This window comes from Musa acuminata, chromosome BXJ3-7, assembly GCF_036884655.1.
Source record: "Musa acuminata AAA Group cultivar baxijiao chromosome BXJ3-7, Cavendish_Baxijiao_AAA, whole genome shotgun sequence".
In the NCBI taxonomy this organism is placed as follows: domain Eukaryota; kingdom Viridiplantae; phylum Streptophyta; class Magnoliopsida; order Zingiberales; family Musaceae; genus Musa; species Musa acuminata.
Window position 1 is genome coordinate 9,413,325 of NC_088355.1, and position 25,987 is coordinate 9,439,311.

A 25,987-nucleotide genomic window follows, 5' to 3' on the forward strand; every position below is an offset into this window, starting at 1 on the left:
CCGACGCCTCGCGATCGACGTGGTGGTGGAGACCACGTGGGACCCCGTCGTGCGACGATGATCTCTCCAATCAGAAGGCAGGTGCGTTGGCTGCTGCCCTCCGAGACGGATGGCGTCGGAAAACCGCGAGTGCCTGCTCACGTTGCTTGGCGAGCATGGCTTTTGGTGCTCCACCGTACGCAGTGGCCAATAAATTAAGGCTTTAAGACTCTAAACAGCAAGTGGGGATCCTAGACAGCGACGTGGACCAAACCAAACCGCTATTGTCATACATAGAATATATGTACCGACGCGGCTGGGGATCGAATCCCCCACCGATGAAAAGCGACAATGGCCCATTTATTGAGCTACGGCCCCTTTGTTTATTTCTAGGGAAACTTTATTGCACATCTCCAAGTATATTTATTCTGCTCCCTGACTTCGCCCCCGAGAGTGCGAGAGCGAGCGTTGCCCTAACTTGGAGCGACGATAGGATATCAGGTAATTCACCAACGTAAGTTCTGTTTTGCTTGATCTGATCGATCCGAACATTGATTCTTTTTTCTCGTTCGGTTCGATTTGCTAAATCGAAGGTTCCCCACGGATCGATCTTGATAAGGTTTCCTCTTTTATTTTTGAGTTTTGTTTCGGTATCTGCAAAGATTTAGAGTTGACGGAGATCCCAACCATGGTCATTCACAAATGTGCCAGTGTTTAGGTTCCCATGGGCATTAGAGATTGACTTTCGTGAAAATGAGGGTTATAATCTGGGTGTTTCCGTTGTTTTGGTCGAGGGGTCTGTCACTTTGTCAAGTATTTGTTTTCTGTGTTAAGGAGTGCTGCATTACTTGAACTTGTTTGTCTTGCAAACAGCTTTTGAATATGGTTACACATAACATGCTGTTTGATGGATTTTGAGCCAATATATTTGTAATAGATCATAATTTGTTGAGGAAAAAAAAAAACACATCTTAAGTTCTTCACAACTTGTTTTCCTATGACACTTTTCCACACTCTTTCTGGCCGCAACTGAATTTTGCAAAGCTGGTTCAAGCAACTAGCTTTTCTGCTTTAACACGACTTTTTTCTTGCTTCACTTTTGTTCATAGGATGTTCTTTTGTCCCAAGCACAAGGGTGATAATGGTAGTTTAAGAAACTGCGGACCATCATTCTCGGTAATGAACCATAGGATTTGGGCACACAGGTAGTTTGGTGTTGGTTAGTTAGGAGTACCTGTTTTTACATACTTGTACGGGCTATTTGAATCAATAATTTATTTTAAGTTTAACTTTGGAGTATGGGGTTCGATTATTACTGATTTCGATGTAGAATATGTCTGCGTCTTCAAAGCATGCAATTGTTGTACTTGGGGTGTACCAACTGCCACTTTTGTTAGTGTGACACAGATTTCAAATGGTCATGATGGCCTTTCGTGGACACATATCAATGACTTACTGCTATTTTTTATGCATTATATAACGGAACTATAGGTTGCTTCTGATATCAGCTTTTATTACCGAGTTAGTGTATTTGTCATTAATAAAATCTCAACTTTGATGATTTGGAAACATAGTGTCCCTTAGATTTTCATTGGTATTAGATTGGTGTTCTTGAAATGTGGATGGTATCGCATGCATGCATCCTTTTGTAGTTGAAGTGTCTGTGATGATCTTATGTTTTTAGTTTATATGTTAGAAATACACTTTTATTGCTTGGTTAGAAGTTAGTCTGTTGTAGGCAGAACAAGGTTGATGCTCTAGTCAGAAATTTTATGTTGGAAACGACTACTTCATATGTTATCTCATAATAGAATGCCTAATGCGTTTTATACCAACAATTTTGTGTTATGAATTGCTTCTAATTGTTAGTTGATGAGGAATGAACATCATAACTAGAGATCGTATGTTCCTCATGGAATGTTATTTGCAGCTTGTCTTGCCTTGCCATTTTATTGAACACTTTCCAGCTGAAACAGAATCTTTGAAAGTTATTTGCTGACTACGAAAATAGAGTGGCCCAGTGCACAAATTTCTCCTTTTTCGAGTTCAGGCACTAATGTGGGATTTGGTTATCCTAGCAAACAAGAAACTTGTTTCTAGCACTTGCACCTTTGTCGCATAGATTGTAAAGAAGCAACCTTACCACGTACTATGGTGCCAAGTCTTGTCCTGTAAAGTTCACCTTTTGCGAGGCTGCGAGCTTAAATTGCCTTGATCCAGTGATTTTAAAAGCGCTAGGCGCCAAGGTCCCAAAACGCTTGAGGCACTAGGCGCTTGCCCGAGCGAAGCGAGGCACTGTTATAATACAATAAAAAAATATATAATTATTTAAATAAAAATATGATATTAAATTAAAAATATACTGTTAACAGTATATTATTTACTGTTAAAGTAGTTAAAGGGGAGAAAAAATGTTAACAGTAACAAAGGATTAATTTAAGATTGTTGTGGCAGCGCTGCGAACGATGGCAGCAACAGTGGCGGAAGCTGCGAATAGTAGCAGTGGTAGCTGCAGAAACTGCGAACAACAATAGTGACAACAGCAAAAGCTGTGGACAGCAGCAGCGACAACGACGGAAGTTGCGGACGACAACGGCGAAAGTTACGGAAAGTAGTAGTGGCAGCGGTGAAAGCTCCAGAGGGTGTCGTCAGTGGCAAAGGAACTTACGGTCCACTCCCTCGATAGTGGAAGGAACTGCACACGGAGTGATAGCGGAAGGAAGCTATGGGGGTCGTCGAACTCGTCCGTCGGTGACAGAGGAAGGCCCGGTCAGTTGCGTTTGCAGCGGAGGCAGCGACAGAAAGCATTGACGACGGAGGCAGAAGTAGTGCTAGGGTTCCTTGGGGTCGCGCTAGTGTGAAGGGTGGCTTTTGAGGTAACAAACTACGTTATTTAACCAAGCCAAACTTAACAGTCTGGTTCGGTTTGCTTAATTGAACCAAGTGCTTGCCCGAAGCGCTCGACACTTGGGCTTGGGCGAGCTTCCAGGCGAAGCGTCTTTGAAGCACGTCACTTGGCCCTTAAACGAGGCCGTCGAGCCTCGCCTCGCCTAAGCGCCTAGGCGAGCGCCCGAGCGCTTTTTTAAATCATTGCCTAGATCTTTAAGCCTTTATGAGTCTGTCAAGCTTCTAGCTATTCTATTTGTACAGAAATCTCTTTTCTTACTTTAATTATCCTTATAAGGTATTTCTTAACTCCCAGAGTAGAGGTAATACCCTAGAATTTAGTCCCACATTAGTAGTGGCTAAAAACTTGAATTTTTTATAAGGGCTTGATGGGTCTTCCGTCAATGGGTGGAGTTAAAGCATTTTGGGCCAAATGTTTAAACTCAACAAAGTAAATGGGTTAATGGGTCGTGACAATTGGTCTTAGATCTAGTCTAGTATTGGGCATGATAAGAGTTTCTAATAGCAAAGGGCTACTCGTGGACGGAATCAGAGGGCACATCACAATGTGGAGCTACTAGGTTGGTTCTCATGTGCACTATGCTAGGGCTTGATTATAGGTCATGTTGGTCATTAAAAGAGGACATAAAGACCTTAAGTGGGAGACTATAACATCTCAGAATTTAGTCCTATATCCAAAGTGGATAAACACTTGAATTGATATATAAGTGCTTGGTGGATGAACTCTGGTTAATTTGAGATGAAGCATTTTTGAGCTATACTCCACAAAAAATGGGTCAGATATCCTTGTAACTAGGGTTGCTATTCTGGTTTAGTTGGGTCATGACAGTAGAGGATGCTGGCCGAAGGTTGAGAAACCATAGTACATCATTCTTGGAGGAAAAAAAAAAGATCCATAAATATGGGCAGTCGATTTTGCTTAATCTGTATATTTACCATTATAAATTAACGATGATTTGTTTTTTCTTTTTTGAAAGGAAAAGAGATATTTATTACTTCAAAATTCTAGTACAATGTAAACCTTGCTCAGAATAAAATTGATATCAGATTAGGATGCCAGTTTCCCCTCCAGATCAAATCAGATTTGGAGAGCTTGGTAAAAGATGCAAGCCAGTGCACACTTTGGTTCCCTTTTAAATTCCCATATTTATGATTGATTGATGAATCATATTAGATTTCTTTATTTTTGTAAATGTGAGTAATTATTGGAGTTGATAATTTAGATTTACCATGAAACAAAGAAAATAAGTGAACTTTAAAATCTATTTGAATTTGAAAGGTAACTTAGGAAACATCTTGACTTTTGCACTAAACATTCTACATTTTTAAAAGAAATTCATTTTAGGATTTTGAGCAATATAGAATGGTCTTGCTTGTGTACATGTATAAATATGTGTTGGAATATATTTCATGTATATTTTTGAAAAGCTTTTCATTTTATCACTTCTCTTTTGATCATCCTAGATCTTTAAACTCTCATTGGTGATTGAAGATACTGGTTGATGACAGAACCTGTATGGATCGATTTATCGAAACTCGATATGGGCCGGTGTTAAACGTACCAAGAGAAAAGTGGAGAGTACAGAGGAGGTTGAGGGGGGAGAGAGACAAGGACTGATGGAGGGGGAGGAAAAGATGGAGGAGAAAAGGGAGGTAGAGGAGGAGACGGGAAGAGGAGGACAGGTAGAGGAAGAGGTGAGAACGAGGATAAATTCCAGAGGCCAAGGTGGAACCAGTGATGGTGATGATAATGTAGCTGTTTGGCGACACTGAGATGACAAAGAGGACTAATTAAAAAAATATAGTCTGCTGCCTGGCTGCCACCCGGCTGCCATGGTTTTAATCATTAAAATCAGATTGCAAGCCTGGTTTTGAACTGGACTAGGCAATTTGGCTCGGTGTCAAAACATGGTTGGACCAGTAAATATTAATCAGTACCATCTAGTTAGATCTGTTTTTAATCCTTGACTATAGGGTTGATTCATAATTAATCACAATCTCTGTGGACTCATTTCAAATAAAGGTTTTCTTTGCTTCTCAACACATTACCTAGGACTTTTCCCTTATGATGATTAGAGAAGCATTGGGGTTATAACATGGTTCATCACTGTCTTCACAGTTTCAGGTAGAAAAATATTTAGCCTTTCATTTGCTAAATTAAAATATTTTTATAATATGCATCGAATTTTGGTTTATAGTTATTTTAATAATTATTCTGATACCAATTTCAATAATCTAACGGACCAGAAAGATATCAGTATACTGGGCGGAATATCAACTCGTGCCATCAATATCAGCTAAAGCAAATATTAAAAAGTAGTACTGGTCAGTGCCTGATCATATGGTTTGGTATTGATCCTTGCTTGGGCTGGTAAACACCGAGCGGTATGCAAAATTTGGGAAGGCATAGATTGAGGGCACATCGGAGATCCAAATAGCAATAAGATTTTGGTATTTCTTAATTCTCACAAATTTTGGTACATTATGGGTTGCTTGCTGTTGTTGGGGCTTTATGTCTTGTCGTGTGACTTGCTGTTGTTGCTGACAGTTGTCACAAATGCCTGTGATTGTAATATATTTTCTTGTTTAGTTGTATTGTTATAGTGTGCTCAACAATCATAGGCCACACATCAATTAGTAAGTAGCTTTGATTCTTTTGTTGCCTTAACTCTTAACCAAGTCAAATATCGATCAAGTTTTATTTGTATTTCACATGTATCTGATTTGTGGTTTGTTTCACTAGTTATTGCAGAAGGAGGCAACAAGCTTGAGGTAGTAGCTGCATAATCTGCAAGAAGTTCTGTGGTATATTAATATTCTTTTAAGACTTGTTGATAATATTTGTAAGTTGTGCCAATAGTATCTTGGTTTGTGACCCTGAAAATCTGGAAGACTGTATCTCTGTTTTATGCAAAAATCACTATGGTTCTGTTTATACACGGTTAGCAGGTTGTGCCTGTAGAGTATGGTCAATTATCATAGCTACAAGAATTCTACATCATTGTAGCTTTTGTTAGGCTTTCTGTTATACATAGGTACAGATAATTGTGAACCGAATAGGACTAGTAGAAACAGAATATTATGAATCAAAAGAAAAGACATTAAAAATTGAGCATGGTTGAGACATTCATGGCACTAGCCTAATTATTGTCTTTGTTAAATGCCTCGTTGGCTCAAGGTACAATACCTTGATCTTGGTTTCACATCCATGCCCCTATCATGTTCTTGTATTAACTGGATTTCAAATTCGTAAATTGTGCACGACAATTTCGTTAACCTTAATAGCAAGTTAGAACGATAGGAAGGACAAACTAGAAAATGAAATAGGGGATTAAATTTGAAGAGAGAATGGGCTCAAGAAAAATATGATCTAAAGTTATGGCCATTATTATTTGTTCTTTACATGGTTCCACCACCTTTTGTGGAGAAGAGTTGTTGGATATACTTATTGTCATGAGGTAATTTCATTGACCTAGGTGTTTTCATGGAACATAGCTACCAGTGAATAATTTAATGTTTATTTCAGTGTTCAAACTAGCTGCAAATGGAATCAGATAACTAAAAAAAAACTAGTGATGAGCAATACTATCGTGAAGATTAAGTAATAATAAAATTTTATAAAATCCCAAGGCTCAGGACTATATTCACAGAAATGGATACTTTTACTTTGATTACCAGGTTATTCACTAGTTTATCTGCTATTTATGTCCTTGTGCGTGCCTTGAAACTTACTATGAATTTACCTTGGCCATGGAGTGGTTGATCTTACTAGATTGAATTCCTTGCCAAAAAGAGGAAATATAAATGGAAGATAAAGAGGTGCTGCCTTGAAACATCAAGAGCAAAGTTTGTAAAATTAAAGTCTGACATGATTCACTTCATATTCTAGTCTTATTACAGTTTTGCCACCAAATCATATTCGAAACCCACTAGCATCTACTGGAATTGGTGAAATTTATGAGAGTTTCAATTGGATCAACTGATCCCTTTGATATGTTAAATCAGTTTGGTTTGATCTGTTTTGAGTAACAGAAGGATCTCTAGACTCTAGGACTGATCAAGCCAAGTGCAGTTTGATTGAGTTTAAAGGGAACAGACTTGTCGCATTTCGTCATGATTAGAGAGAAATCATTGGTGATTAGGATGATGATAAGAGGAAAATGCTACTACAGCTCTAATTCATACTTAGACAGAAAAGCAGAAGTTGGGAAAGATAATAGGAAGAAGTGGATGAGGAAAATTTAGGATTAAATGGCCAAAGTTGACCATAAGTAGGTACTGCTGTCGCCATTGTATCACACCAGCAGTAGTATGGTGCTGTCACCATAGCTTAGGATAATTACAACACTGTTATAACCTCGGGATAATATGATGAAGACCATGAACGCTGATTCTTGATCTGTTATCTCTCTCCTTATTTCACTTGAAATATGCTGCATGGTATTTTAAACATTGTATTATTGAACTAATAGTTGATATATGTCAAATATCCATACTAGAAGAAAAACATTACCCTAGTTTTGGAGCTCCAAGTTTTAACTCTTCTCCATGCTGATGTTGTTGGTGTAGTCCAAGATGAATGAGTGCATTTACTTCCTTTGTTATATGAAAACCATGTGGGATAACTGAATTTCTATTAGGGTCATTTTCCTCCGTTGGTGCATAAACCTGAGGAGGCACATGCTTAGTTTTGTGCTATAGTTTATCACCAGTTTAAACAATTTGATTGCAAATTTTCTTGGGATATTAGTATACCTTCTTGTGTAACTCTCTGTTTTCTTGATACATTATGTTTATTTTCCGGTAAAGCTCCATATTTTCTTGGTGAATAAGGCTCCCCTGCAATGAAAACAGTAGAAATTGCATTACTTCAAACACAATGAGTATCATAGAGACAGTAGGTTGCCGTACCTTCTGATTCAATTCTTGAATTTCATTAATTAGAAGTTGTTCCTGTAAAATGAACAACACAGTCAAGTATACATGAGATAAATAGTAACATTAAGCAAGCATTAAGGCAAATGTAAATATGACCTTCGTCTTTCGAACACCACGGAGTCTCATCTCCAGTTGGTTCTCTAGATTTTCTAGATCCTTGACACTTAGACCAGAAAGTTCTTCTCCCATCAACTGCCTACAAGTGTTGAAATAGTTGCTCTTTTATATAAGTTCTCAAGTTTTTATATGGCTGATATAACACATATGAATAGCCACCCAGTATCACTTCTGCAAGTATAGACGTCACACATGCAGTTAGGATACCGGTAAGCCATTGACCATATCTTTTTATGGTTACTATTACCAAAGATCGCCGTTTCAGGTATCAGACCAATTTCGGTGATCTGTTACTGGTACATACCAGTTAGTACTGGTGTACCATGTGTTGGTACATAGGTATGTACTGGTGTTTTAGAGAGGAAAAGAAGAGAGAGGAAGAGGCGGTGGAGGAATAGAATAGGAAGGAGGACGAAGGCAGAAGGAAGAAGAGGAAATGGCGGAGGAGAAGGAAGACAAAGAAAGAAGAGGAGGAGAAGAGGTAGGTGCGTATCTGGGAAGAAGAAGAAATGCGGCGGCAATGATGTTGGCAGCGGTGTCACTTAACGACGATGGCAGCAGGATTGCAAAGCAATGGTAGTGGCAGCAGCCTAGATGGATTTTATTTTTTTTCTAATGCCTAGATGGATGGGCCCCACTGCTATTTTCTGATTTTTTTAATTAATTTTACTGAACTGGACCAGGTGATCGTTTCATACTGTTTCAGGTGGTACAGCAGTCCTTGACTATTACTACTATTATCATGGTAATAATGTTAGATTGCATTTGCTCACTGTGTGTTTGTACTTTGCATAGATACTATCTGTGTCTCTAGCACACTTGGAAGCAAGCAGAGGAGTACTTACCTAGCGGGGAGAATAAAATTATGAAATGATATGATAATTATCTTTCGTTTACAATTTGTTATCAGATAATTTGAAAGTATGTACTGCCAGTCATGGACTGTTGCTTTTGTTGATATGATCTCATATATCACTTTGAAAACATGATTACTATTTGGTATTTACTATACTTTTCATGTTTGATTGTTAAAAATGTTGTAAAATGTCTATCTTGTACTCATTCATCCTATGTATTTTCATATTATCATGAACTATCTTCATGAGATTTCAGATCTTTTTCCCCTTATCAAAAGAACATGAATGATGAACTCCATTCAGTGCATTTAATATTTTTTTATTAATACTTAAAAAAGGATGCCATTTGGCTTCTATTTGTTCATAATACTGACTAATTAGCCTGTACTGTGCAAAGATGTTGGTTGCTTGTACCTAATGATATTATCTAGTTATGGGCAGCGATTGACCTGGAACATATATGTAACAGATATATAATCATCTGTGGTTCATGGTTCATATTACTGATGATTTTTGTTGAAGTCTACTAATGATACTATTTTGTATGTGATTGCAATTATATTTTTGATGCTACATGTTATTGGCTAAGTTACAGAATGATGACTTTTAAGTGCTAATGTTTCTTGTCATGTAGGGTGAAGTGAGCATACCTATGAGTTTCTTGCAATTTATGCAATTGCTGCCTCAAGCTTGTTGCCTCCCTTTGCCAAAACTGTAAGTACAAAGCCCAGGTTTAGCCACACTAGATATTTCTTGGTATTGCTAGATTTATATTTTCACAGTTAACTAGGCTTCGAAAATAATCATCCTATAAGGTGAAGTGGTGAACTATAATCTGAATTCTGAAATTCAATTGTGAGGTATGGCATCAAACACTGAAGAATCTATTTGTTAAAGCTCCTAAAAACATGTTAAGTTATTTCAGATTCCTATAATAATATGATTTTGTTTTTCTAATCAGTTTGTTGTCTTATGTCAATGTTTTGGACCTTTGATTGTGATTCAATTGTTGCCACTTTTTGGTGGTTTGTTTATCATGTAAAATTAACCACCAATCTGGATATGCAGCAAACTTGGATTTTTTCTGATAGCTAATAAGTGGAGTAATCTCGATTTAGGAGTATGATCATGACATTTGAAAATGTTATATGGCTTGAGTGGTAGACATGTAGTATAACTTGGATATTCATTTGACTCAGAAGAAGGTAGAAACTTTGAGAGATAAATAATTTCTATACATGGAACAAATACAAATATGATCTGAAGTAGCAGTTACAAACAAGTAAAAGAGCTCAAGTTGCAATCTATACATTACTAAAACCTAGAGATTCTTTGGAGAAGCCTTAGGTTCTCTTCATTGATTCGCAGTTCCAAACCAACTTAGCTTGGCTCATTTTTCCTTTACGAGATCTTGGCAAGGATTCTGGTGTTTTTGTGATTAACCATACGAACTGTCTTCTTCTCGACTTTCCTTTCCTATCTAATATAATAATGGTAGATATGGCATCATGTTTTTCGTCTCGGATCATACAAATAAATGATTGCTCAATCTATTGTCAACCTCTTTGGACAACAAAAACATAGGATCTTTGGTCACCATTAGTGCTGCTGTTTGTTTTCACAAATTTGGACCTCACAGTTGGAACCAAGGTATACAGTTTCGAATAATACCGCCCATACCGAACGATACGTATCGGTCCGTCAGTTGATCGGTATACGAATCGCCCATTATCGAACGGAATATATATATATATATATATATATATATATATATATATATATATATATATATTTAATGTATAAATATTTTTATAAAAAGCGACGTCGCCCCGTGTGGGAGAAGGAAAATGCGACGTCGCCTTTTATAAATAAATAAATAAATAAATAAATATATATATATATATATATATACACATACCGAACGGTATACCGCTCAGTATATAGTATCATACCGAGCGAATGTCGAAACTCTGGTACGGTACGATATTTCAATCCTTGGTTGGAACCATGGAGCAAAGTCTTGCTATCCTCACAATTCACTATCATCATGTTTTTCATCCTGGGTGGTATGAGTAAATGATTGCTCAATCTATTGTCAGCAAAAACATAGGATCTTTGGTCACCATTATTGCATCTGTTCGCCATTGTCATTTTGGATCTCACAATTAGAACTTGGGGAGAAGTCTACCATCCTTTTTTTTCCTTCTGATCTCTTAGTCATCAATGATGTCTGATGAGTCAACTGATTGCAATGTGCCTCTAGCTTTGCTGCGCCTTGTATATGATTAAAACTAGTTTCCAATAGTACATAGATGATTATAACTAGCTTCCAATAGCATGACCTATGGAAGAGATTTTTGAGGCTTAACCATGCCTTACAATTCGAGTTCAGATATTCTACTATTGTTCACGTATTGGGCCATCTCGTCTTATTGGTTCTCTCTATAAATTGTTCAGAAATGAGCTTTGATGGGTGTGGTCAATCTGCCATCTCATCAAATAATAATCTGGTTTCTCAGCTCTACACATTCAATGCATCAAAGGGTATAAGTCTAGGGTTCCAATTTCGCGTACGGTATGTGCCGAGTTTCAGAAATAAAAAAAAACTTAAAAAAGACTGCATAGTAAAAAAAAGTACTGGTCCTGTACCATATGGTATGTGTGGGTACAAGTTGGGTATGGGGATAATGCTCGATTTACCTCTGTGTGTCAATAATCAATTAGACTGGTATTCACCACTTGTATCGAACCGTACTGTATTGGGTGGATATTGGAAACTTTGATATAAATCATTGGTGACAAACTATGAGTCAAATGGTTTTTATTTGGCCTCGTCGTTGTCCTATCCTTGGTTATATGATGCAGCCATTTATGCATGTAATAGTGCCCAAAATCTTTCTTTTCCAAGTGTCAATATAAAAGGTGATTGCAATATGTATGAAGTAGAAAGTGGTTAAGTATACTCGCAACCATTGGATGACGTAGTTTGTGATAGGAATTAACGGACAATTTTCTTTGAGGTGCAGATCATGTGAATTCATTACTCATCTACACAATTACAATTATAAAACATATTATAGGAACACATTTTGTTTAGTATTGTGTGAAATGTCATGTTGTTATGGGATCCATGTCATATAAATATGAAATTGTGTTGAATTCTTATTGATATTGTTGTAGGCTAATCAAAATAGACGCCCCTAAAGGTAAAAAATAGGGTAAGTCAATTGATACTATCTCTGTGAGATAAAAATTAACATGATCAGATACTTCACCTCACTAATAGTAGCTGTTGCACTTTCTATATTTTGTTCTAAGGTTCTATCTGATGATGACCCTGCAAAGAGTGAACAAGTCACCAAGACAGGGTCATATCAATTTTGGTATGTTAAATTTAGGTAGTAAGCTACAATAGGCCACTTTTCTTTTGCCAGACAATAGGCCACTTTGACCCCCCAAAAAAAAAAAAACAAAAAAGAGACAATAAGCCACCATTTGATATTGAAAATGTTATAATTTTATGGATAAAGAGATTAAAACAATTAAGATCGCTTGAAATTTGATTATCCCATCTCCAAAAATGATATGAAGGTAAAGATTATTTCATTTGTTGGAAAAGCCACTTGAATCTTTCTTTGCTTGATCAAATTTAGTGACCCTCGTTCATAGGATCTCCCTTCTATGAATCTTTTCGTTGAGGCATGCACTCGTTGATGGTTGTTGATAAAACAAATTATTTCTTGTGCCTTGTCCATTGTTTTCTTCACGTGGGATGTCATCAATGTCGATCATAAGGTCGATATGATATATGGTACATGGCCTAAATTGATTTAGATGTGTATTTATCAATTCATCGATTTCTTAATTGGTGCCATTATCCATTGCCACCTGGAGTATTTAGTGTGATTTCCAATATCATCTACAATAGTCTCTGATGGGTCAATGATGTGATTAATCAATGGACTTATGGTACACGACTTCCTATCATGGCTAGGAAGTTGATGATTATTACCCTAGTGGGTTTTGATTAGCTACCACATGTAAGAATCATACCATAGAGATCTTGTTGCATCTTGAAGTAACCTTGACCATGACTCGGTTTGAATCGATCTGGAACCGGAACCGAACTGGCCCAACAGTTCATTGGCTCCAAATGGAGTCGAAATCGGTACCGAGTAGTTCAGTTTCGAATTTTGGGTTGGGAAACCGGAACCGATGGTTCAAAAAGAAAATAAAAAAGGCCCGATCGATGTTGGGCTTGATTGATCGTTGGGGCTCAAACGGTCGGCTCAATGCTCCACCGCTTGGATAGAGGGGCAAATGACCAGTTTGTCCCTTGCAATAGACATATAATTGTTATTTTCTAGGGGTATTTTGGTTATTTCGTAATTAAAATATAAAAATATGAAAAATATTTAAAAAAATTAGCGGTTCAAACCGAAACCAGCTGTTCCAGTTCTGATTCCAGAAAACAGCCCAGTTTGGTTTGGTTCTTGGTTTTTGGAAACCAAAACTCCTCGTTTTGTAATCAGGGTCAGGGCTATCTTGAAGGATTTTATCCATATGCAGAATTCACCAACTTGATCAGCAAGATATCTTTCTGCAATATTGATTTGGAGGCTTTGTTTATCAATTGTATTTCTAGATGGACATTATAGATATATAATGTGTTGGAAGATGCAAAAGGAGGGTTGAGAATTAAAATTGAATCACTATGAGAGTGCCTGTCTATCATTCTTGTTCTCATGGGTATATCATTGATCTTAGTGGTTTTGACACTGAGAATTGATACTATGGGGTCAATATCAACCATATATGGTATTGATGTCTTGTTTAAAGGGACCCCCTGCTAGGGATTGGAATGTGATTGACCTCATCATATACTGTTCTTGAATGTGGAGCACCACCAGTTGTATCATCATCACTAGCACTCCCCGTATTGGTTATCCTGATAAACTGATGGGCACCATATTTAAGGTCCAATAATGTAGTTGCTACCATTGCCACTGTTATGCTCATTGGAATGGTCGCAAAGTATGTCTGTGCCTCTTCGTCTGCTCATACATTTAATAGTGCTTCATTGATTACAAATGTTGACAGCAATCTCAGGGTCATTAACAACATCATCGTTGACTCATACTGATCATAGGCATGCTGCTTAGATGCCTGCCTATCAAGCTCCTCTGCAAATGTTTGTTCTGCTCGAGATTTTTTCTATTCCCACTCTACCTCGAAAGTCTTTCTGATTTCTTAAGGGATTGGTGTGCGTTTGGCCATGTCAAGATGTCCATCAGGCAAATGTTACTTCAGCCTTCTTATTCCTCGACCATGAGCAACAAAGTCATAGTAGTTCATACCAAATGTTAATTCTTGTGGTGTGCACTAAGTGATCAATGTGTTGCCATGTTAGATCAGTATTTTACTAAACCTTTTCTGACACATTCCTATATACTACATGAACAACAAATTTAGCATACACTTGGATTGTTGTGGGTGCAGGCCAGATCTGCCTCAATTTTGGTCATCTACGAGGAGATAAACCAGATCCACACAAGTCTAGCATCAATTTGTATATATATAGGTCGGTCCTGATGGAAGTAGCCTAGATCTGTATGTATCTAGATCGAATTTGCATGAACTTAGGTCAAACATGAAAATCTAGCATAGTCTGACACTGATGTAGACCAGATCCTATGTATGTTCAAGTAATCTATGTTGGAAAAATGTTAATTATGTGTAGATCAAGCTTCAATTGAATGAAGAAAGCATCTTCAAGCAAAACATGGTAAGATTACGTGTAGATGAATAAAAATTTAAGTAAAAATTTGATTCAAAAGAAAAATATGCAATGAAATTATAGAAATATCTTCAAATTTACCTTGATTTGAGAACAATGCAAACTCTGCCTTGAAATCCAATCTTTGGATGATACACCAAGAGAATGAATAAATTAAAGGAAAAGGGATCTTTTGGTTTGATAATAAAATTACGTATGATACACCAAAACATAGTAAGATCACGTATAGATGAATAAAATTTAACTAAAAAATTGATTCAAAAGAAAAATAAGCAAAGAAATTATAGAAATATCTTCAAATTTACCTTGATTCAAGAACAATGCCAACTCTGGCTTGAAATCCAATCTTTTGATGATAAATCAAGAGAATGAATAAATGAAAGGAAAAGGGTTCTTTTGGTTTGATAAAAACGAGGGGGGCTGCTAGTTGAAGAAATAGAATTGGCATAGTTTGGGAACAACCTACCACTTGGTACAACTAGTCTGCTGGTTCAAATCAGTGAAATGCCAGGCATGAACCAGTATTGATCGGTTTCCATGGAGCCATATATTGGTTCATGGTTACACCTGTCCATTCAAATCTAAATTACGAGTTTGATTGGTTTTTAACATTGTATGAGAATTGCTATTAGCATTAGTTGCAAATGGAATGTTAGCAATTGTCTGATCACTATAATTTCACATTATGACTCAATTATGGGTTTTTTGTCTTTACAATTGTTGCATTCATAATTTTCAGGCTGAATGTTCATGATGTATTTTGTTTACTTCTAATTTTCATTGATGAAAGCATGCTTTTGAAATGCAAAGCACTGTACGGGTAGTTATGTCATCATATATTGCATATGCAGTATGCTGGTGTATATGCAAGGACACCTATGAGTTATTGTTTAAAATATACATAACTTTTCAATATCCAAAAAAAGAAAAAAATCAGTTAAATATTTTCACGCAATCTAGATACACTTAATGGTAAATGACATTATATCTTAACACATTGGAGGATCGTAAGGTAAGTCAATACACAAAACTACAATAAATATGTACAAATTTTCTAAAGAATTTATTGCTCGTGACAGAAATTTTTATTTGAGGGATAAATATAAGCTTATTTTAGATCATTAAACATTATGCAGTTTTTCAAGCCTATTGAATTAAGGTTTTAAGGAAAGGATGATAATGTTTTATGGATTAAATAAGGGCTTAAGTTGTCTATTGCTTGCTAAATAATTTATGAATACAATGTTTTATTTTGTTATTGTTCATACAATTAACAATCACCTTTTCATCTATATCTTTATACATTTAATTTTACTGAACTCCTTTTTTTTTATCTGTAGCTTTACAATCTAATAAATTTCTTTTTCCCCATCCTTAGAACTTAGCTTGCTGCAAAAACTTTCATGTTTTTTATTTTTCCAACCATATAGTTTTTCTCTTTTTAGCTACTATATGTCTTCTAAAATTCTTCTCGTTTCTAATGATTTTACCAATCTTTAATGCATGTTTTGTATTAATGGCCTTCTGAATTTTTTTAATCCCACCAACGCTTTTCCTGGATCATCATTTCTACCTTTAGATTCTTCAACAATCTCCTTTACCACACTCTTAATCTTAGTGGTTATTGAAGTTACTCCCATTTAGATTCCGAACGTCTTCTTTCTTCATCCTACATTTTAAAAGCCTTGTATTATTATCTTTGAAATTCTATTATCTAGTTCTTACAAAACTATTTCCTACTATTTGCTGTTTATTTCCTAAAGCACCATCAATATATGTTGATTTCTCTATATTTCTGTTGGCACAGCTTTATGATCCTTTCCCTATTTACCTCTTGTCTTCATCTCTCTTTCTGTCAAAATCTTCTTTGCCATGTGGGACCGTTCAACCATATTGGTCTGTTGAACTGCCATCATGGTATAGGTATCTTGAAAGGAGACTATGACTGTAAGCAAAATGTTGTTGTGGCTGGTTCTCTCCTTCGAGGTCTTGTGAGAACAAGAAGCCAATATTTATCTGTCTAAATATGACAAGAAACCACATAGGCAGTGATTTAAGACACATATTGATCAATTCAATTGCTTATATGTAAGTTCTAAGGATCATAGAAGTCAACATCAGCAGCAAGAAAATGGTAGTGTTGTTTCTTTTGAAAGTTTAATGCCATAAAATATTTTCTTTTGTTTCATTTGTTACTTTTTCCAGCAAGTCTGGATTTTATGAGGAGCAGGTTTGGATTGTATAAGTTTGGCTTTTTCAAATTGTAAAGAGCAATTTATAGTTTGTCAGCAAAGCACCTAGCCTTTTGACAACACATCTTTTACTGAGTGGAGCAGCAAGCATTTCTGTCAAAGCTAGCCATAGGGTCTAAATGAGCATTTTACTTTTGCGTTCTCTGGGATTAGATGCGATCTCATGGGCATGAAGATTTAAATGTCTGTTTAGAATGAACTGAATGAGTCAATGGGCACTGACCTAAATGAAATGGCTTTGATGACTGAGTTGAGAGACGGACTGAAGCTGCTATTCTGGTATCTTTGCAAGATGGATTATGATAGCACAATGGAGGCCGATACCTTCTTTTGCCTAACCCTCAGTGGCCTTGCAAGAGCTTCCAGAATGAGCTACAGATGTTGACCACCTATTATAACATACCCTTGATTATTATGCATTGCCAACTTTGTATTTAAGTATTGGCAACTGCTTCCCAACTGGAATGATGTAGCCACAGTCCCTGCACTTCATTGTGTTCACTGTGGTTGAGATGTGACATATATGTAATATGGAATGAGATATGCTGTCTTTGGTTGCTCCTGATGGTTTGATTCTTTATTACGAAATAAGCGGTAACTTCACCATAAACAATAGAAAGAGATTTTGAATTCTCTTGATTTAAGTAGAGATATTGCTCTAATCAGTGATCAATGGTAATAAAAGATTCATGAAGCCCTGGACCTTGCTATTAATTACTGAATAAGCAGTACTCATATAACTGTGATATCAACTTGTATTATACATTCATTTCTTTGTTTTTTTTTGGTTTTCTAAACTGCTCATGCTTGGTTCTATTGTTTGTTCATGTCTGTCATATTCACTGTCATTCTGTATCTAGCTCGAACCAGAGTACCAAGATAGATTGTTTTTTATCAACAAAATATTTGGTCCGATTTTGCCTACTAATTCTGGCAGGTTGTTTTTCATATGCTGGGATTATAACTAACTATTACAATAGGCATAATCTTGTGAAACATACATATTTAGTGGTAGCAGATAACATTCGTCATCTGTAACATTAGTTTGTGCTACATATTTGTTAATATTCTTCTTGAACTTTGTGTGACTTGGAGAAGGATATTACTAAGGGAGCTTATCAAAGACAAACCAAGTGGTTATTTTTTGCTAATTCTATAATATCTTAATCTGGAATATTTTGAATTACCAACCAATTTACTCATTGCAATAGATCATAAATCTGAAGCAGTGTTAAATGAGTGAAAACATTGCAATTTATTTTCATATTTGTGGTTGAAGTTTAGTAACCATCTAATTATAGGCGTCCTAATATTCAACAATCATTGTAAGTTGAGTTTAGCAGGTTTCATATAGTTACAATCATTGCCTTTTAGCGTATAACAATAAGTTATCAAAATTGGTTATATGGATCTTTTCTCACATTAGTTATAAAATGTGATATCATTAGTTAAATCAAGAGCATTCAGATTAATTTTTATTGGTTCTGGTAAAATCTTTTGTCAATCAATCTTTACCTCCACTCTGACATCGTGAAGTCAAGTCTATTGGTCTCCTTCGAGTATATCCACATCATTTGAAATATTTTTTTTTTGTGTTTTTTTCCTCTCCATCGTAAATGAAAAAACTTCTTATTCTATCCAGTGATTTTATTCATGTCAAACATTATTTTGTGCATATAGTTTCTAATTTTTAACCCTCAATCTAATTGACCGTATGGTTGTTTTATATGTTATTTTTTTAATCAAAGAGGATGATGATCGTAAAAACTGAGATACCCTTTCTACTTTAATAACTGTTTGATTCCAAAAGAACTCTAAAGAATAAAGAGGCATCGATTATCCAACTTTGAAGATGTTCAATGAATTCAACCACGCGATGGATAATGGGAGACAGATGGAATTGTTGATATGGTATCACCGCCTAAAACTATCTGATGGTGGCACTGCCAAAAAGCTACTGTACCGTCTCTCATGGCAAAAATCTTGTTGGTACACTATTTCTCAGCTGGATGGAAGACTTAGGGCCTCCAAAATTACCTCATCAGGATATTGAGCATGGTATCTGAGAGTGTCAAAAGTGGTTGTTTCAAGAATCTAACTATTGTTTTGAATTGTGAAATCCTTGAACTTTTATCCATTCTACATCTTCAACCAATTTAGTTGTAAAAGAGAAGTTGCTGCTTAACAAGAGGGTGAAAGGATGATTTAGAGAAGTCCATCCTTTAACCGTGGGGTGAATCCCAAGCATAAATATCACCTCCACAACCTTAAGAGAAGGCATGAAGAGGTATTTATACAGCTTTTTTCTCGCTAATGTAACGTGATTTGTTTATTCAAGAAAATTTATTTCCTCTCATGTGATATTACTCGAAGTAAAATTAAATGTACTTTCCACATTAGTTAAGCATACTTTCTTTTTCTGTAAAAAATGACTTTCTTAAGATAGCTTAAACACATATTCCTTAAAATAATCTAACTAAAGGGTTACCAAACCTTTATATGACCCAAAAAAGCAAAGAATTTTTTTTTCGAAAAAAAGAAAAAGGTTAATAGAACTATAAAATATATTTGTAGACTGCTTGCGTATTACCTTTCATGTAAAAGTTATTTTGGTTGTACCCTAATAGGATAACATGATGATGAAATGAGCAGAGTTAATTAACCAAGGAGGTTACAAACATACAAATCTATAGTAAAAAAATACTTGTTATGATTGAGGATAAAACATACCTTTATTTCTGAAGCTGTGTCCACAATCAGATGGTTCTCTGCCTTTGCCCTAGTATACCTTTCTATCACAGACTTCATGCTGCACAAGTACCTTATATTAACTTTAATTTTGACATTTTATACAATTGTTACACATGAGAAACATATGCATTGTATATGATGAGTGTAAAATAAGATTAGTTGTAACTGGCTTGCATATTGAGAAGACAGAGGATCAATCAAACTAAGGTAAAGAAGTTTTCTGTTACCAAATAGAGAGAAAAAAAAAAGAAGCTTATTGTCATAAAATATAAATAAATTACATAACATAAAGATTACTAACTTATGCTCACATTTTACTTTTTTTATGATCTGAATACATAACTGATTTATTATATATTGTGTTCCATTTGCCTAATACATCAGAGTAACTGGCAATATGGAGAAACTGAAACTTCTACAAATTCCTATATTTCATCTTAGGGAAGTGGCAGTTTAGAATAACTCATTGAATGAAGTTAGATATACAATGACAGGCGAAGGATTCTAACAACTGGAACTCCCACTTACACACTCCCCTCTAATTGCTAATTATACACACCATATTGTTTCTGGAATCATGCATTTGGTAGAGTCGCAGTTGGCTTCTCAGTGTCTACTTGAATTGAAAGCAAATGAAGGAAGCCTCACCTTTCCAATCCACTCCCACAATATTAATAATGCAGTTAAATACATTGTAGACATAGCACTATACTAAAACAATAAAATCTAATTTATCTCGATTTCATGATAATTTACAATCCTATCACAGCCGCAGACATAAATGCATAAACATTTAACGATCTAGGGTTCTAAACCTCTTTAATTGAGGTCTATAAATTGGTCAGGCCAATGAAATGGTTTATTGCAAGACCATTGACAGGTGTAGCAAGCATTTGTTTATTGACATCAAAATTTGACTTTAGGGAATGTCCAGCTTAATAAAGTTCATCAATTAGACATTTCCATTCACTGAACAGTATTGGTTATAATCATCCATATCAAGTTTCCTCTCACAGATTTTACCTATATAATTGACAATTTTAAAACTAAAGGAGGGAATGTACAACTTAATAAAGTTCATCAATTAGACATTTCCTTTCACTGAACAGCGTTGATTATAATCATCCATATCAAGTTTCCTCTCACAGATTTTACCTATATAATTTTTCTCACTGATTTTACCTATATAATTGATAATTTTAAAACTAAAAGCATACATACATACATACGTATAATACATATATACACGTACACATATACATACATACATACACAAGAAAAAAAAAAGAAATTTTCTTCCTTTTAGTTTGTATGTGAACCTATTTAAGTTTTCATATTCATTTTATGTAGTAGATACCAAATAGTTACAGCTTTACGATTTTGTTTTTGTATTATTCGAATTTATAATTAAGAGGTCCTCCCTTCACTCAAATGCAAAATAAATGGTTTTATTCAACCACTCAAAGATTGTGAAAAAAAAAAACTACTTGAACACAAAAACACATTCCTTTTTTTTTCTATAGTAATAATAAGAGAATTTATTTTTGAGATACGGAAGAGATCTACAAGCACACGACACAAAAATATAATGTCCATCTATGTACGAATATGTTATTACACCGTATTCCTCCCTGCATGTACTTTTGCCATGAAGAAAGCAAAGTATACCACAAATTTAGGATTAAGATAGACGTGAAAACGAAGGTCATGCTTTAAAAGTGATCATCAAAATCTGTGGAAGTGTTCATGACTTGAGAAAATGTATCTCCTTTTCGGAATACAGCCAAAATGGTTTCTTCTCCTATATGTTGATAACCAATATTTTATTCTGAATGTCCTAAAACCACTATGTTTATGTACATGCTTATTCCGAATGTGAATATTGGATAGGACAACAAACTCCAGGGTGGATTGTTATTAAGGTGTTCCATCTTTTAATTCAATGAAGTTTAAATTGTTTTTGACAGACTATTAAACTGTAGAATGGTGAGATTAATGGGAAACAAAGAGCAAACATATATGCTAATGAAACATGAGATTTCAAAGTGACACAGTGTTCAAAGTGATTAAATATTTCTTTTAAATGTTTACATTAGTCTTTAGGATTTTGACTATGTGACTGAAGTAAAGGAGCATTCATGACACTGAAAACAAGCGAGATAGGAATCAACTCGAGATACAGAACTAGACAACTCATCAGCTCATAGTCGTGTGATATAACAAGACAACTACTCCAATTTAAGATTCGACAGAAGCAATCGATCTAGCAAACATTGCTGTAGATTAATTAACTCGCCCAAAAGATCCAACAGTTTTTCTATGTCCACAAAATATCATGCTGATAACTTGCAGATCTGAATGAGGTAAAGAAATTAAGTTTCAGCTAACACAGCAGTATATACACATCTTAAGGTGTACAACATGTTTGCCAAAGTAACCAACCAATTTGAGTGAGAGCTTATTTGTTTAACTAGTTCAAATTACTAGATCATGAAACTACAGCATGATCGATCTATTCTTGTATCATCCAACTTAAACGTCTATCTTTCCTCAGAGGTAGGAAAAAGCAATTCAAACACAAAGAAATATTGCCTGCTAACCTACTTTTCCTCGTTATCATATCAAGAATCCAATCTCCAAGTTTTGTCAACACAATCATTGCCTTTCATCATACCATTTTGCATATTTAATTATCTGATTTAGTTGGTTACATATGTACTAAAGATGAGAAGCTGAGACTAAAATTGACAACCTTCAGATTTTTGCACCAATTTAGACAGCATAAAGGCAAAGAGAGAAGGGAAAAAACTGAGCTATAATCACTCAGACACAAACAGCTTAATCAAACCCTTTTACGTGAACTATGGCTCTTCTTTATTCATATGCATCCCGGGGATTCTTGCGCTATCATCTACGTCAAATGATCACCAAGTTACAAGAACTGTCCTAGTTATTGTTACTATAGAGATGAAGGTAACATCATTTCGTCGTCTCCATAGTGGTGAAGTCTGAGACAGTGCCTAAGAAGTCTACATCGAGTATAAATATCTCTAACACATGGAGTTGTGTCGTAGTTGAAGAACAACCAGTGTTGAGAGAACCGGATCCACATTTGTTCTCTTTCCCCGACTTCAACTCGCTTCAGATCTCGTCGCCAAACCCACTAAAAGGGGTCTAGTCGTGGCATAACAAGCAAGCACACGTTTTCCCCAACCAAGCCCTAACACTAACGTCCTTATTACCAAGACAAGTATCAGCAGAACCTCTTTAGATCAGTTTAAGCGGAGAGAGAGAGAGAGAGAGAGAGAGAGAGAGAGAGGGAGGGAGAAAGAACCTGGTGCTGGCGTAATCATAGAGTCGGCCGGTGCCGGAGAACACCACCACACCGACCTCAGCATCGCAAAGGATGGCAAGCTCCTTGGCCTTCTTCAGTAACCCGTTCCTCCTCTTCGAGAAGGTCACCTGCCGACTTGCGGAGTTATCAATCCTGCGGATCACGATCTTCCCTCTCCCCATATTCCTCCTCCCTCTGACCACCTCAACAACATATCACCAGTTAAAACAGAGATGGAAGAGATGATTATAAACAAGAGGAAGAGACGCGTACAAACCTGTAGCCAGAGAGGAGGATGAGGAAAATACTGAACTGGAGCTCTTGATTACCCCTCTCTCTCTCTCTCTCTCTCTCTTTATTTTGTGGGGATGCCACCTTTTAGGTCAGCGCTGTCTCTCTGCTCATAATATCTTATGCAAAAAGGCCAGCCCTAAGAGAAGGAGAAAGCTTAAACCAAACCACCCCTCCGTTGCCTGATTTGACGGATTCGTTCGTGCATCCCATCGTGCGCAGGGGGTCGAATCGAAGCACATTTGCCTCGGCATTTGATTTCCTGCGGTTTCGGCTCCCCTTCTCTTGTCAGAAAACCGGAGGCGGAAGCAGAAAAGGTGCGACCGCATTGCTCGCGGGCCCCGCGCGGGCCCGGAGACGGACGCCTAATCTTTTCTTGGTCGTTAAGAGAATTTTGGCATGCAAACTAAAGGTGTTTTGGTAGCTGAAGTTTTTACCCATGCCAATTTATATATTATTGATGTTACAAATGGCATTGTATCGGAAGTATCATCGGGTAGACACTCATCTTTTCAAGAAGTATGGACGAGTCAAGTAATTAATGCATGCTCGCTTATATTATTAGCCTTGGAATTTGATTGTATCTTGTATATCTTTGCGTGTGCTGATTAAGATTCCATTATATAATTGTGCATACTCGATTTCAGTAGTGGACCGACCATCTGATCAAAGGTTTGGTGCACAAGTTCCGAGATGGGGTTCCTTCGATAAGAAAATATAAGACTATAAAATAATAAAAGATATATTCTCTGATGTTTACAGCTCACCAATCACCTGTTGATGGATCACTAGACTATAAAATATAAGATTTGTTTCTGTCTTAAGAAGCGTGGACAAAGACATAAAACTCGTGTATTATTGGAAGAGACTCGTTGAGCTTAGTTAGCATGTTGAATGAATAAAGAAGTAAGAAAAATTATAATATATATATATATACATATATATACATATATATACATATATATACATATATATACATATATATACATATATATACATATATATATATATATATATATATATATATATATATATATATATATATATATATATATATATATATATATATCTAAGTTAAAATTGAAAATGATATACTCATCAAATCCTCATAAGTCAATTTTAATCTTATCTACTTCTACTATAAGATTAATCAAATTATTACATGCATAAATTAGTTAGATTTCACATGAAGTCATTATAGTCTAGTTTATGTTACTACTATTCTTCAAAATTCACTAGAAAACTTATGTATTGGAATCAAAATCTTCATTTTTGGACAAAAATTGAATTTAGCGATTTCAAATCCAAAAACATTAGCCAATTAGTTGACCATATGAGATTTGGGTGGAAGATTAGATTCCTTAGTCAAAACCCACGTATAACTCAAGTGGATGAATTGCATGGTAATATTTTTCTCCTTATGCTTTGCTAAACAAAGATATGATACGCCTTGGACTGTCCATTTTATATGAGGAATTTGACATGAATCGATGCTTGACTTTACATCTTTATATATAATAAAATTATAGCGATGGCCGACAAAATGAACTTTGATTTTGCTAATTGCGTCAGTATTGTTGGCTGTTTTCGTGTAAGCCAGCCAACTCTTACTGGAATCATGTTAACTTGCATTAAATCTTAGAAAATGTAGAAAGGTATGATGAACTAATTACACAACTTATTAGCTATTAATTAAAAATCCTATCATTTTTTAGCAATCATTTGGTAGTATCGATAACAAAATAAAAACGTAAATACTGTGTAACATGTACTTTCCAAATTTTATCTCTAGTTGGCTAAGTTACTCATTAATATTGGCTGCCTTTATAAACATATTCAAAATGTATATTAAGGGCATAATGTATATTCAAATGTGAATTGGTGTTTGATATTAATTTTCAAATTATATTTTATCTGGATACTATTTTATAAATTCTCAAATGTTGAAGTTATCTTAGGGTATCATTAGCATTTTAGCATTTGTGGAATCTCAATGAAGTTATCGATGGAATTATCTGAAATCACAAGATTGTCACTAGATAATAGAAATCCTAACCCTCATTTTCTTTCCACTTTTCTCGATTTCTATCATTGCCGACTCCTCTTACAAGTTCACCATACCATTTGTTTCATCGGGTCGCCTGCTCCATCTACTTAACCGAGTTTCCTACTTTGGACCATACAATTTTTTTTAATATATATAATATTTTATTTTATATATGTATATTTACATCAATGCACATCTAAAATATAATTTTTATATCCTACTTATTAAATGCTCAAGCATTTTATAACTGTATATTCACTCATACTCTTTTCTTCAAATACATTTTAATAAAATAAAATATGTTCTCAAATACAATCAATATAATACAAAAACGTATTGAGAATAGAAATCCTAATTTAAGCCTCGACGAAGTGAGCCAATCGAATCGTGAAGACAAATGATTAGTCCATACAGCTTACTTTAAATAAAGCTAGGAACGTTCACAAAGTAGGAAAGTTCAATGGTAATAAAGCAATTTAGTTTATTGACCAAAAAAAATAAGAAACCAAACATTGTCGCTACAGAAAGATAACGATAATAATTAGGGGTTTTCCTTATTCAGAACAATAATACGTTCGTATTAGGTGATCTCTTTCAGGCGGAGAATTACCACTTGCCAAAATGTTACATCAAGAACTAAATTTTGCATTGGCTTAGAAAATAAACCTATCATATCGCTGAAAGTTAGAACATAGCGTAATACATACAACGTCTAAT

The 25,987-nt window shown here is 35.5% G+C and overlaps 1 protein-coding gene and 1 long non-coding RNA gene across 3 annotated transcripts; one reads left to right on the plus strand and one right to left on the minus strand.

The window, feature by feature from the left end:
• The first annotated feature begins 340 nt into the window (after positions 1-340).
• LOC135643382 (uncharacterized) lies at positions 341-17,397 on the plus strand. Of its 2 annotated transcripts, none has more exons than XR_010498229.1 (3): positions 341-493; positions 5,630-5,691; positions 9,433-17,397. It is a non-coding gene; the product is annotated as an uncharacterized LOC135643382 (long non-coding RNA). The 2 variants fall into 2 exon arrangements; XR_010498228.1 differs by having other exon boundaries at positions 351-480.
• On the minus strand, positions 6,818-23,335 carry LOC103991506 (MADS-box transcription factor 23-like). The gene is made up of 9 exons (XM_009410993.3): positions 23,210-23,335; positions 22,933-23,127; positions 19,578-19,656; positions 9,449-9,510; positions 7,921-8,020; positions 7,798-7,839; positions 7,642-7,725; positions 7,400-7,554; positions 6,818-7,319 (listed from the first exon to the last, which is right to left on the minus strand). The coding sequence occupies exons 2-9, from the start codon at positions 23,112-23,114 to the stop codon at positions 7,301-7,303; spliced, it is 723 nt and encodes a 240-aa protein (XP_009409268.2). The 5' UTR covers positions 23,115-23,127; positions 23,210-23,335; the 3' UTR covers positions 6,818-7,300.
• Between the last annotated feature and the right edge of the window lie 2,652 nt (positions 23,336-25,987).